Source organism: Lepisosteus oculatus, chromosome 26 (assembly GCF_040954835.1).
Source record: "Lepisosteus oculatus isolate fLepOcu1 chromosome 26, fLepOcu1.hap2, whole genome shotgun sequence".
In the NCBI taxonomy this organism is placed as follows: domain Eukaryota; kingdom Metazoa; phylum Chordata; class Actinopteri; order Semionotiformes; family Lepisosteidae; genus Lepisosteus; species Lepisosteus oculatus.
In genome coordinates this window covers 6,046,240-6,059,658 of record NC_090721.1, presented here as the reverse complement: position 1 = coordinate 6,059,658, position 13,419 = coordinate 6,046,240, and the positions used below count along the sequence as shown (strand labels likewise).

The following is a 13,419-nucleotide window of genomic DNA, read 5'->3' as shown; positions in this document are numbered from 1 at the left end:
TCCCCACACACCGGCTCTCAGTGGGGAGGAGAACATAGTGATGAAGCCAGTTCAGAGATGGGGATTATTAGGAGGCCATGAATGGTAAAGGCCAAGTAGGTATTGGGCTGGGGTACCACAACTATTTCAGCATGTTTCATTAAACTTAAAGATGAAGAAATATAGGACTGTCCTCATCCATGTGCCATCCCTTATTCACTTTGACTTAATCAGCTGAAAGGAAGGCTATTTTACCTAGCCTGTAATTTAGCAAGCCTGAGGCTGCCAGGCTCCTTTATCATTTGCCATACAGCTGAAGGCTTTGGACCACAATCCAGGCATTTTGCTTCTGTTTTTCTGCTTCAGATAACATCAGACATCACCGCTGTCAGACGTCTTCCACAAACAAGGTTTAATCCGCGCAGAACATTACTATCTCCTCAAACCAAGCTATTTATGGACTCTTCATTGAAATTACGTCAGTGAGAATTTGTTCTCAATTGACTTCTGATTAAAAGATTAAACAGAAAAAGTTGAAAGAAAGAATCAGCGTACTTTAATCTCACTGCTGTATGGCTTAGGTACCCTCACATTTGTCCCAGGACCGTCCCTCTACTAACCCTCTTCCAGTCTCCGAGATCCAATTCCTCTTGCTGTCCTCTTATTTTGCACATATTTGAAACACCAAGTCATCTACTTCTCATTCTTTGCTCTGTGCACCCTACCAAAATATGATTGTAAGTGACACACAGAAAAAAACAAGATTCTAAAACAGCCTTAACGACAATTTATTTTTCTAGGTAGTGATTGGAAAAAAGTCACACACAGTACTTTAGCTTCTGAAAAACATGATTATGCAAATCCCCCACTGAGTGTTGCTGCTCATTGGGCCCAGGATGCATTAATATCATCTACATACAGAACACCTGGCCATCCTGACGCAATCCAGACTAAGGCATTTAGCTGGCACTGAGATTTCTTTTGACAGGGATGGAAGTCGTGCCCTATTACTGCTGCCCTAAAAAAAAGGGAAAACAGAACAAAATGCGTCTCAGTTGCTATACTGTGCTCTATAGAGCCAGTACATGATCATCATCAAGCACTGTTTACCGTTATGAATCAAAGCCTAATGAAAGCCAGATGATCATATACAGATGCAGAAACAAGAAGCCAAAGACAGCAGCAGAAGCCTCTCACTGCTTCTCAGAAGCATGTCTCCCTCTCTGTCTCGTGACTTTCCTTGCTGAATAGAAAGTACAATAAATGTGATTATCTGTACCACATTCTTCCCTCCATTGTAAGCAAAGCCAGTCAAGATACAGGGCAAGTGCTGATTATTCTTCCTTAATTTCCCACAACATCATATACACAACCTCTCACAACATACCACAGCTTTCCAGATCATAATATTCCACAGCCTCACGGAAAATAATACTGCACACCACAACCTTTCAGAATACAATACTGTATACCACAAGGATATACATGTACCACAACCTTCCAAAACATTATTGTTATGTAAGGTTGTAGTACATTATATTCCACAGCTTTCCAGCACAGAATATACCAGAACCATAATACATCAAAACCATTCAAAAGTAATGTTCAGGCCAGCTAACCCTTAAATGTAATGTGGAAATTGCAACTCCTACTCACTCAGCCCATGTGCAGGCAAGCTGTTGCTCCAAAGTAAAGTAGCCCACAGAGAAAATCAACTTAATGCACCCTCTGACTCTAAGGTGGGACAAAAATACAATGTACTCTTCACTTTGTATTTTGTTAGATCTCAAATTTCCCCAGTCATGGGAGCATTACAAAACAGATACAGAAATCAAGTGCGAAATGTAATCTTCAGATTGAAGTCAACAAAAAATCTATTACTCTAACGCACAAATGCTGCCAAAGCAGAGTTTAGAAGAAACAGAACTGCACACCCTACGTGCACAACATGTCAGAACAAATGAGGAATTAAAATTGCACACATTGAAATAGTTTCAGATCTTTAAAAGTAATGCTAGACTGAACATCAAGCCAACTAACTAGAGCGCCTCTTTGAAGGTATACAGGCATACAGATGTTTCCATGCTATGCAAAACTGCTCAACATTTACCGTTATCTGACAATTCTTACAAACTCACTTTTTGCCCGGAGTTCGGTTTCGATAGCGCTGGTCCCTTCGAGACATGTCCGCTGTAAAAGACTGCTCAGGAAGCTAGTTTGTCCGCAAGCCAGATTTGAATTAAGCCTTCTGCGTACTTAAACATAGTGGTATGTATCGCTGCAAGCAATCAGGATAGTTTTCGGAGTTTGCAGCTGTACGAAAAACATTGTGTACTACCATTTCCTTTTCAGCTTGCTCACTCACAGCTTCCTTTGGAGATGTCATGACCTAATGAGATCAAATCCTACCCAGCCCACCACTGCCGACTTATAGGAAAGGGAGGATAAAGTTTTCTAATCTCTCTGAGAACACCGCATATTTTCTGAGGTGTAAAGTATGAGTCAAAATCTGCCTGCCGTTCTTGGTAGACGAAACCGGGGACAAATGTTTAACTCAGCTCCTTGTATTTAGGCAGCCGAGTAGCTCCCCAAACTGTATTTTTCCTTAACTCACCTTCTTTTGAAACGCAGGTTTTCCATTTCAAGTGAACAGTTGTTGAAACACCACTGATTCTTCACCGAGGGGGCGTCAAATCCAGCAAATCAAAAACGATACTCCGCCTGCTACTTGAACCCAGGAGTGAAACATTTTTGTGAACTGCTTGGAAAGGAAAGCCCTTTGAAGTGAAATAAGCCAATCCAGTGTGAGGTTAACGTTCGGCAGAGGTTGGCTAAGACTGTTTGGTGGTCTTATCAGTTCCTTTCCAGAATTCTGTCTCAACACGCAGCTTCATGTTTTTTACGCCTGGAGACAATCAGAGAAGTACAGTGGTATTTGAAGCGTCACACAAAGAGTTAAGAAATAAAAGCAAATCACAAGGGGATCTACAAGTGAAACTCAAATGATTGTTCTGATTTTTTTTTATTCAAGGATTTACAGCTTGTTTAATCCACAAACATTTTTGTAGTAACTCATTTATATTTAAATAATCCAGAGATAATAGTCCATAAAAGCCACACTATTAAACAGGTATAACATGACCGCATGTCAGTACATGTTTGTATAACCTATAAGATAAAGGGTTGTCTAAAATTTAATACAGTCTTCATACACAAAAAATAAAAAGGGATATTTAAAACAAGAGTTACTGTATGGGAAAAAATACATTTCAGCAAAGATCTCTCAGGGCCTGATGTGGGAACAGCCGCTATTCAAACAGAGCATCACAGATTATATCATTTTCTAAAAACAGTTTCTCTTGCTTTGTCAAGTGTTGTTGCTCTTCTTCGAAATGCGGTCAAAAACGAGTTCAACCCTGATCCTCTTGCTCTTGTACCGTGTAGAGTTAACTGCATAATGTAGCATTGGCAAAGCGCCTCTGTTCTTTTCAGCATCGCTGTCCTCCGCAGGAGACGCTGACTCATTCTGAGCTTTTAAGAGAATTAAAAGGCCTTATAGCATTTCAATGCACTGCTTGCGTTTCTGCTGGAAGTGCTTCTGTAATTTTTATTAGTCTAACCAACCTAAAGCCTTAAGCTGCTTGTCAATAAGATATCACTGTAAGGGGGCTAAACAATCATGTGACGTGTGTGCATTCTAAAACAGCAAGTCATCACTCAAGCGAATGTCAAACGAAGCAGAGCAGCACTGAGTAACAGATGGCAGTGAAGAAATAACTAAACGATAAGCCAATATGCAATGATGAGCTGCTAAATTTATAATTTATCTAAGAAGGGAGTTGTACTTGCTCCCACATAAACAAATTGTAGGCTGTTCACATACCATGTGAAATCAGTAGAAGGCTGATCAAAATGTGGAAATTATTATTTCCTAGAATAGATCTGCTGCTTTGTATTTGAGACTTTGGGGAAAAGAAAAAGTTCTCAAGAATTCCTGTCAGAGCCTTTTGGAAGACTGAAAATCCCCATATCTTATCTGAAAGAATTCTGTCCCCCACAATCTATTTATTTTTTCTTTCACTCGGAACACGACACTTCTAATTATGTCTTTAGAGAGTTTAAATTGCAGGAGGGTATTGTGGCCACTGTTGTTTTCTCCTGAAGTGAACTGATCTGTTATGTCTGTGTTAACCAACTCACGGAGCAAATGACCCTGAGAAGGGGGATTTGATTCCACAAGAGCTGCTAAACAGAAAGATTAAATTCTTTGTAATCTGGCCTCCACGCGGCTTTCTAATTTAGAGGAATGCTGAGGCAAGTTTGCGTCTGTAAAAAATTAATGACTACTTTCTTGTTTATTGTTTTCGTTTTTTCCAGATGCCCCCTGCCCTGTATTAAATTACAGGATGGAGCAGGTTTCTCTCTCTCTCTCCATGGCTTAGAGACAGCGTGACCCATCATGTGCTGTGGAAATCCACTCATGAGGAGCACTGACACACTGTGGTCAGTCTGTTTCCCTGTGTTGTGTCCTTTCCCCCTGGAGTCACTGGGACTCAGGGGATGGAAATTATAACCAAACGAACATGTGACAATAAGCAGACGGGCTTTCCTCAGAAGACTGGGGGGAGGTTGTTACAGCATTTAAGGGGAAAGTGCTGGCCAGTCGTAAAAAAAAAAAAGTTAAAAGGATTAAAAGTGCTAAACCTGCAGATAAAACAGCTCCCAGTGTCTCAAGATAGAGCACAATGCTGTAAAACCTCAAATAGGCACAACCCGCTTCTGTCAGAGAATAAAGGTCTCCACAGACTAGACCTGGTGTACGGCTCTTGTTTGAAACTGCTTAGCATCACACTTCCTCCTCTGCACTAGTTAGCACTTAGCCTTGAATATTATCCTTCAGGACTCCTCAGCGCCACTGGAAGAATTGCCTGTACAGTTTTGGAAAGTGTTCTTCCACAGCCATTTCAGATCTTTACATTTTGTTTTAGACGTGGAAGAATTAGGAAAAGCTGTGCACAAGGAAAAAAAACGCCACGCTGGATACAATTAACTTTAAATTAATTGCTTCTTTTTTAATTTAGGCCTTGACTGAATTCACTGTTGGCACCGCACCGAGTTCCCTTCACTGATCTTAAGCACAGCCAGTGTCTGCTTCCTCGGCACTCATACCGGCCTATAGACAATAATGTGACTGACGTGCCCTACAGACTATATGCGGTAATCCTGCTGGTTTTTATTTTATTTGTTCTAGTAAGGGATTTCAGATTATATTTAGACAAAGCTCTGTTGTTCCTTTTCCTTTTTACTTGGAATATGCACATCCAAGTAATCATTTTACTTGGAATTTATCCATCCAGTCACTGGTCCTGGCCGTTAAACAGCAGGATTTCTGCGAAACCCAATTTTGAGATGGCAGGGATACCGCAACTGAAGTCAAGAGTTGCCACCCGGAAAACAAAACAGAAGGAAGATCTTGCTTTATCTTTTTCCAAGTAGAAATGCGAATCTTGCAGAGTATATTGAAGTCATTTGCCTTGCATTCTCCAGTTTGAGTGGTTAGCATGCGTACTACAACATTCGAAAAACAGTGTTAATTCAGTAATTCTGCTGGAAGAGCCCACTGTGTTGCTCTATTCAAATTGATCAGTGGCTGCTCCCTGAAGGATACATTAGCTAATTGGCTAGCTGTTACTTCATTTGGAGTGCTTTTTTAAAATAAAACATAACATTAATGCAAGTTTTGCCACCTGTTTACATACTGTAGATTCAGTGTTACAGGTGAAAAGTTTAAAGTCGTCCTTTGGCCAGTCTGCATTTAAAATTACAGTGCCCCTATGGCAGAGCACAGTAAGCTTACAAATAAGACTGTTTCAAGCAGCCGTAATATACCAACTAAATGCTGAACCGTGACTAAGTCTATGTTTATTTTGCTTTCAGGCATAGACAAAGTAGAACTATCTCTGATTGAATGTGTGATCTTTTTAACCTTTCTAAATAATTGTTGTTTTAGCACACCTCGCCAAGACACTTTTTAAAAGAGATCTCTCCTCGAAACATGATTGATAGTGGTGAAAGAATAAATAGGAAACAAAAAATTTTAATTTGAGATCCTCCATACGTGTTCAAAAAAGGGCAACACATCTTTACCAGTTCTGTAAGAAGAGAAGCTGTATCAGCGTAGGACTGGCTCCCGCTGAGTTCTCATTTGAAATGCTAGTACTGTAACTCACATCATGCTATACTGAGAGAGGAAGGAGGCTGATGAGAACCCTAGCCACACTGTGAGTAGCATTTTCCCATGAAGCTAAGTGCTGCTGGCATTCTCCAAGGACTGCTGTGTTTTTCCATCCTTGGGATGACTGTCATCTATCAGAATGTTTTCAAATAAACCCAAGGCCGCCTTCAACCAGTAACAGAACTGCTGTCTTTTGTAGAAGATCAGTTAGGGCTTCTATTTACAGTCGAACAAACCATCAGGCTAAAGGTTCAGAGTTTTTCTGAAAAGACTGAAAAGTGAAATATTTCCATAAACATTTTTTTTTACTGGGTACGCTTTGCTCCAAGAATGGTACACCCCTTCTTTTTATACAAAGTTAACCACAAAACATTGAAGTTATTTGTTTACAAAGAAATACTTAACTGTTTTCAAAAGTCTAAGACCAGTTTTGAAGGCTGAAGTAGGTAGCTTCCACACACCCAAAGAAAGCTCCACAGCTGAAACGTTGTGTTTCCTTTCTTTACTTTTCAGCCTGGAATAAACCTTTACATGTTCCTTTGCAGTTTTGAAGGCGTCTAACTATAGGCATTTACGCTAAAGAGCTACAGTATGTAGTATATCTAACCTTAATAATTTAAACCATTTCACAAAGTTGATGACTTCTGGATGAATGGCTCTTTCTTCATTAACGCTTTTTAATCCACAAATCAGTTTACAATTAGGTCTTTAATATTTTATTCAAAAATTGTAATAAGAGAAATTTGGGAAATTTTGGTTTTAAAATGTTGTCAATTTCTATCATTCCTCTTTAACGTTCTCAGACAATTTATGTAAATCCATGAACAATTCTTATGATTTTCAGATTGGTAAGCAACCCCTTTTTATTTTGTGATGTACAACCCACTATGGAAAATTATGAAATTCTTAAAATCTCCTGTGTTTAATATAATGATAGGAGTGTTAAAAAAAACAATACATTAAACACAGTATATTTAATAAAAACCCAGACCTATAACTCCCCCCCCAAAAAAAAAACCTCAAATAAAATAAGCACAATGTGTCTAAGCAATAAAAGTGTTGACTTCCAAAATGTATTTATGATTTTGTCCCCTGGAATCACAGAATAGAATCTGATCACTAACACAGCCTATTCAGAGACCTAGATCACCTCCACAAGGTTTCTTTAAAAAAAAAATCAGGTCAGGGAGAAAGAAAAGCAAAGAGGGAAACAGGGACAGACATCTTGCAGAAAATGTGCAAAAGGTTCAAATCTGTTCTCTGCCGGTCTCCACTGGGACATCTTAGTTTTCCTAGACAAATCAATGTAAACAACTTCCGACGGATAAGGAAAGAAAGAATGCAGAAACGTAACCTAATCGCCTCCTGCCTCAACAAGCAGTGTCCGTCCTATAACAACCACGGAACTCAGTGGGAGATTTCTTTTGACAGGGATGGAAGTCGTGCCCTATTACTGCTGCCCTAAAAAAAAGGGAAAACAGAACAAAATGCGTCTCAGTTGCTATACTGTGCTCTATAGAGCCAGTACATGATCATCATCAAGCACTGTTTACCGTTATGAATCAAAGCCTAATGAAAGCCAGATGATCATATACAGATGCAGAAACAAGAAGCCAAAGACAGCAGCAGAAGCCTCTCACTGCTTCTCAGAAGCATGTCTCCCTCTCTGTCTCGTGACTTTCCTTGCTGAATAGAAAGTACAATAAATGTGATTATCTGTACCACATTCTTCCCTCCATTGTAAGCAAAGCCAGTCAAGATACAGGGCAAGTGCTGATTATTCTTCCTTAATTTCCCACAACATCATATACACAACCTCTCACAACATACCACAGCTTTCCAGATCATAATATTCCACAGCCTCACGGAAAATAATACTGCACACCACAACCTTTCAGAATACAATACTGTATACCACAAGGATATACATGTACCACAACCTTCCAAAACATTATTGTTATGTAAGGTTGTAGTACATTATATTCCACAGCTTTCCAGCACAGAATATACCAGAACCATAATACATCAAAACCATTCAAAAGTAATGTTCAGGCCAGCTAACCCTTAAATGTAATGTGGAAATTGCAACTCCTACTCACTCAGCCCATGTGCAGGCAAGCTGTTGCTCCAAAGTAAAGTAGCCCACAGAGAAAATCAACTTAATGCACCCTCTGACTCTAAGGTGGGACAAAAATACAATGTACTCTTCACTTTGTATTTTGTTAGATCTCAAATTTCCCCAGTCATGGGAGCATTACAAAACAGATACAGAAATCAAGTGCGAAATGTAATCTTCAGATTGAAGTCAACAAAAAATCTATTACTCTAACGCACAAATGCTGCCAAAGCAGAGTTTAGAAGAAACAGAACTGCACACCCTACGTGCACAACATGTCAGAACAAATGAGGAATTAAAATTGCACACATTGAAATAGTTTCAGATCTTTAAAAGTAATGCTAGACTGAACATCAAGCCAACTAACTAGAGCGCCTCTTTGAAGGTATACAGGCATACAGATGTTTCCATGCTATGCAAAACTGCTCAACATTTACCGTTATCTGACAATTCTTACAAACTCACTTTTTGCCCGGAGTTCGGTTTCGATAGCGCTGGTCCCTTCGAGACATGTCCGCTGTAAAAGACTGCTCAGGAAGCTAGTTTGTCCGCAAGCCAGATTTGAATTAAGCCTTCTGCGTACTTAAACATAGTGGTATGTATCGCTGCAAGCAATCAGGATAGTTTTCGGAGTTTGCAGCTGTACGAAAAACATTGTGTACTACCATTTCCTTTTCAGCTTGCTCACTCACAGCTTCCTTTGGAGATGTCATGACCTAATGAGATCAAATCCTACCCAGCCCACCACTGCCGACTTATAGGAAAGGGAGGATAAAGTTTTCTAATCTCTCTGAGAACACCGCATATTTTCTGAGGTGTAAAGTATGAGTCAAAATCTGCCTGCCGTTCTTGGTAGACGAAACCGGGGACAAATGTTTAACTCAGCTCCTTGTATTTAGGCAGCCGAGTAGCTCCCCAAACTGTATTTTTCCTTAACTCACCTTCTTTTGAAACGCAGGTTTTCCATTTCAAGTGAACAGTTGTTGAAACACCACTGATTCTTCACCGAGGGGGCGTCAAATCCAGCAAATCAAAAACGATACTCCGCCTGCTACTTGAACCCAGGAGTGAAACATTTTTGTGAACTGCTTGGAAAGGAAAGCCCTTTGAAGTGAAATAAGCCAATCCAGTGTGAGGTTAACGTTCGGCAGAGGTTGGCTAAGACTGTTTGGTGGTCTTATCAGTTCCTTTCCAGAATTCTGTCTCAACACGCAGCTTCATGTTTTTTACGCCTGGAGACAATCAGAGAAGTACAGTGGTATTTGAAGCGTCACACAAAGAGTTAAGAAATAAAAGCAAATCACAAGGGGATCTACAAGTGAAACTCAAATGATTGTTCTGATTTTTTTTTATTCAAGGATTTACAGCTTGTTTAATCCACAAACATTTTTGTAGTAACTCATTTATATTTAAATAATCCAGAGATAATAGTCCATAAAAGCCACACTATTAAACAGGTATAACATGACCGCATGTCAGTACATGTTTGTATAACCTATAAGATAAAGGGTTGTCTAAAATTTAATACAGTCTTCATACACAAAAAATAAAAAGGGATATTTAAAACAAGAGTTACTGTATGGGAAAAAATACATTTCAGCAAAGATCTCTCAGGGCCTGATGTGGGAACAGCCGCTATTCAAACAGAGCATCACAGATTATATCATTTTCTAAAAACAGTTTCTCTTGCTTTGTCAAGTGTTGTTGCTCTTCTTCGAAATGCGGTCAAAAACGAGTTCAACCCTGATCCTCTTGCTCTTGTACCGTGTAGAGTTAACTGCATAATGTAGCATTGGCAAAGCGCCTCTGTTCTTTTCAGCATCGCTGTCCTCCGCAGGAGACGCTGACTCATTCTGAGCTTTTAAGAGAATTAAAAGGCCTTATAGCATTTCAATGCACTGCTTGCGTTTCTGCTGGAAGTGCTTCTGTAATTTTTATTAGTCTAACCAACCTAAAGCCTTAAGCTGCTTGTCAATAAGATATCACTGTAAGGGGGCTAAACAATCATGTGACGTGTGTGCATTCTAAAACAGCAAGTCATCACTCAAGCGAATGTCAAACGAAGCAGAGCAGCACTGAGTAACAGATGGCAGTGAAGAAATAACTAAACGATAAGCCAATATGCAATGATGAGCTGCTAAATTTATAATTTATCTAAGAAGGGAGTTGTACTTGCTCCCACATAAACAAATTGTAGGCTGTTCACATACCATGTGAAATCAGTAGAAGGCTGATCAAAATGTGGAAATTATTATTTCCTAGAATAGATCTGCTGCTTTGTATTTGAGACTTTGGGGAAAAGAAAAAGTTCTCAAGAATTCCTGTCAGAGCCTTTTGGAAGACTGAAAATCCCCATATCTTATCTGAAAGAATTCTGTCCCCCACAATCTATTTATTTTTTCTTTCACTCGGAACACGACACTTCTAATTATGTCTTTAGAGAGTTTAAATTGCAGGAGGGTATTGTGGCCACTGTTGTTTTCTCCTGAAGTGAACTGATCTGTTATGTCTGTGTTAACCAACTCACGGAGCAAATGACCCTGAGAAGGGGGATTTGATTCCACAAGAGCTGCTAAACAGAAAGATTAAATTCTTTGTAATCTGGCCTCCACGCGGCTTTCTAATTTAGAGGAATGCTGAGGCAAGTTTGCGTCTGTAAAAAATTAATGACTACTTTCTTGTTTATTGTTTTCGTTTTTTCCAGATGCCCCCTGCCCTGTATTAAATTACAGGATGGAGCAGGTTTCTCTCTCTCTCTCCATGGCTTAGAGACAGCGTGACCCATCATGTGCTGTGGAAATCCACTCATGAGGAGCACTGACACACTGTGGTCAGTCTGTTTCCCTGTGTTGTGTCCTTTCCCCCTGGAGTCACTGGGACTCAGGGGATGGAAATTATAACCAAACGAACATGTGACAATAAGCAGACGGGCTTTCCTCAGAAGACTGGGGGGAGGTTGTTACAGCATTTAAGGGGAAAGTGCTGGCCAGTCGTAAAAAAAAAAAAGTTAAAAGGATTAAAAGTGCTAAACCTGCAGATAAAACAGCTCCCAGTGTCTCAAGATAGAGCACAATGCTGTAAAACCTCAAATAGGCACAACCCGCTTCTGTCAGAGAATAAAGGTCTCCACAGACTAGACCTGGTGTACGGCTCTTGTTTGAAACTGCTTAGCATCACACTTCCTCCTCTGCACTAGTTAGCACTTAGCCTTGAATATTATCCTTCAGGACTCCTCAGCGCCACTGGAAGAATTGCCTGTACAGTTTTGGAAAGTGTTCTTCCACAGCCATTTCAGATCTTTACATTTTGTTTTAGACGTGGAAGAATTAGGAAAAGCTGTGCACAAGGAAAAAAAACGCCACGCTGGATACAATTAACTTTAAATTAATTGCTTCTTTTTTAATTTAGGCCTTGACTGAATTCACTGTTGGCACCGCACCGAGTTCCCTTCACTGATCTTAAGCACAGCCAGTGTCTGCTTCCTCGGCACTCATACCGGCCTATAGACAATAATGTGACTGACGTGCCCTACAGACTATATGCGGTAATCCTGCTGGTTTTTATTTTATTTGTTCTAGTAAGGGATTTCAGATTATATTTAGACAAAGCTCTGTTGTTCCTTTTCCTTTTTACTTGGAATATGCACATCCAAGTAATCATTTTACTTGGAATTTATCCATCCAGTCACTGGTCCTGGCCGTTAAACAGCAGGATTTCTGCGAAACCCAATTTTGAGATGGCAGGGATACCGCAACTGAAGTCAAGAGTTGCCACCCGGAAAACAAAACAGAAGGAAGATCTTGCTTTATCTTTTTCCAAGTAGAAATGCGAATCTTGCAGAGTATATTGAAGTCATTTGCCTTGCATTCTCCAGTTTGAGTGGTTAGCATGCGTACTACAACATTCGAAAAACAGTGTTAATTCAGTAATTCTGCTGGAAGAGCCCACTGTGTTGCTCTATTCAAATTGATCAGTGGCTGCTCCCTGAAGGATACATTAGCTAATTGGCTAGCTGTTACTTCATTTGGAGTGCTTTTTTAAAATAAAACATAACATTAATGCAAGTTTTGCCACCTGTTTACATACTGTAGATTCAGTGTTACAGGTGAAAAGTTTAAAGTCGTCCTTTGGCCAGTCTGCATTTAAAATTACAGTGCCCCTATGGCAGAGCACAGTAAGCTTACAAATAAGACTGTTTCAAGCAGCCGTAATATACCAACTAAATGCTGAACCGTGACTAAGTCTATGTTTATTTTGCTTTCAGGCATAGACAAAGTAGAACTATCTCTGATTGAATGTGTGATCTTTTTAACCTTTCTAAATAATTGTTGTTTTAGCACACCTCGCCAAGACACTTTTTAAAAGAGATCTCTCCTCGAAACATGATTGATAGTGGTGAAAGAATAAATAGGAAACAAAAAATTTTAATTTGAGATCCTCCATACGTGTTCAAAAAAGGGCAACACATCTTTACCAGTTCTGTAAGAAGAGAAGCTGTATCAGCGTAGGACTGGCTCCCGCTGAGTTCTCATTTGAAATGCTAGTACTGTAACTCACATCATGCTATACTGAGAGAGGAAGGAGGCTGATGAGAACCCTAGCCACACTGTGAGTAGCATTTTCCCATGAAGCTAAGTGCTGCTGGCATTCTCCAAGGACTGCTGTGTTTTTCCATCCTTGGGATGACTGTCATCTATCAGAATGTTTTCAAATAAACCCAAGGCCGCCTTCAACCAGTAACAGAACTGCTGTCTTTTGTAGAAGATCAGTTAGGGCTTCTATTTACAGTCGAACAAACCATCAGGCTAAAGGTTCAGAGTTTTTCTGAAAAGACTGAAAAGTGAAATATTTCCATAAACATTTTTTTTTACTGGGTACGCTTTGCTCCAAGAATGGTACACCCCTTCTTTTTATACAAAGTTAACCACAAAACATTGAAGTTATTTGTTTACAAAGAAATACTTAACTGTTTTCAAAAGTCTAAGACCAGTTTTGAAGGCTGAAGTAGGTAGCTTCCACACACCCAAAGAAAGCTCCACAGCTGAAACGTTGTGTTTCCTTTCTTTACTTTTCAGCCTGGAATAAACCT

General features: G+C 39.7%; 1 protein-coding gene across 3 annotated transcripts in view; it reads right to left on the bottom strand.

Annotated features, from left to right (window-relative positions):
- limk1a (LIM domain kinase 1a) overlaps positions 1-13,419 on the bottom strand; it is a 63,425-nt gene that overhangs the window by 38,749 nt on the left and 11,257 nt on the right. Inside the window, exon 1 of one of the 3 annotated variants that reach the window (XM_015367537.2) lies at positions 2,594-2,753. The exons of 1 other annotated variant lie outside the window; for it this stretch is intronic. In XM_015367537.2, the coding sequence (XP_015223023.1) occupies positions 2,594-2,619 (26 nt within the window). In that variant the 5' untranslated portion in view covers positions 2,620-2,753. Of the gene's footprint in view, positions 1-2,117; positions 2,366-2,593; positions 2,754-13,419 lie in introns of those variants that run through there. One more of the 3 variants, XM_015367536.2, reaches the window with a different exon arrangement.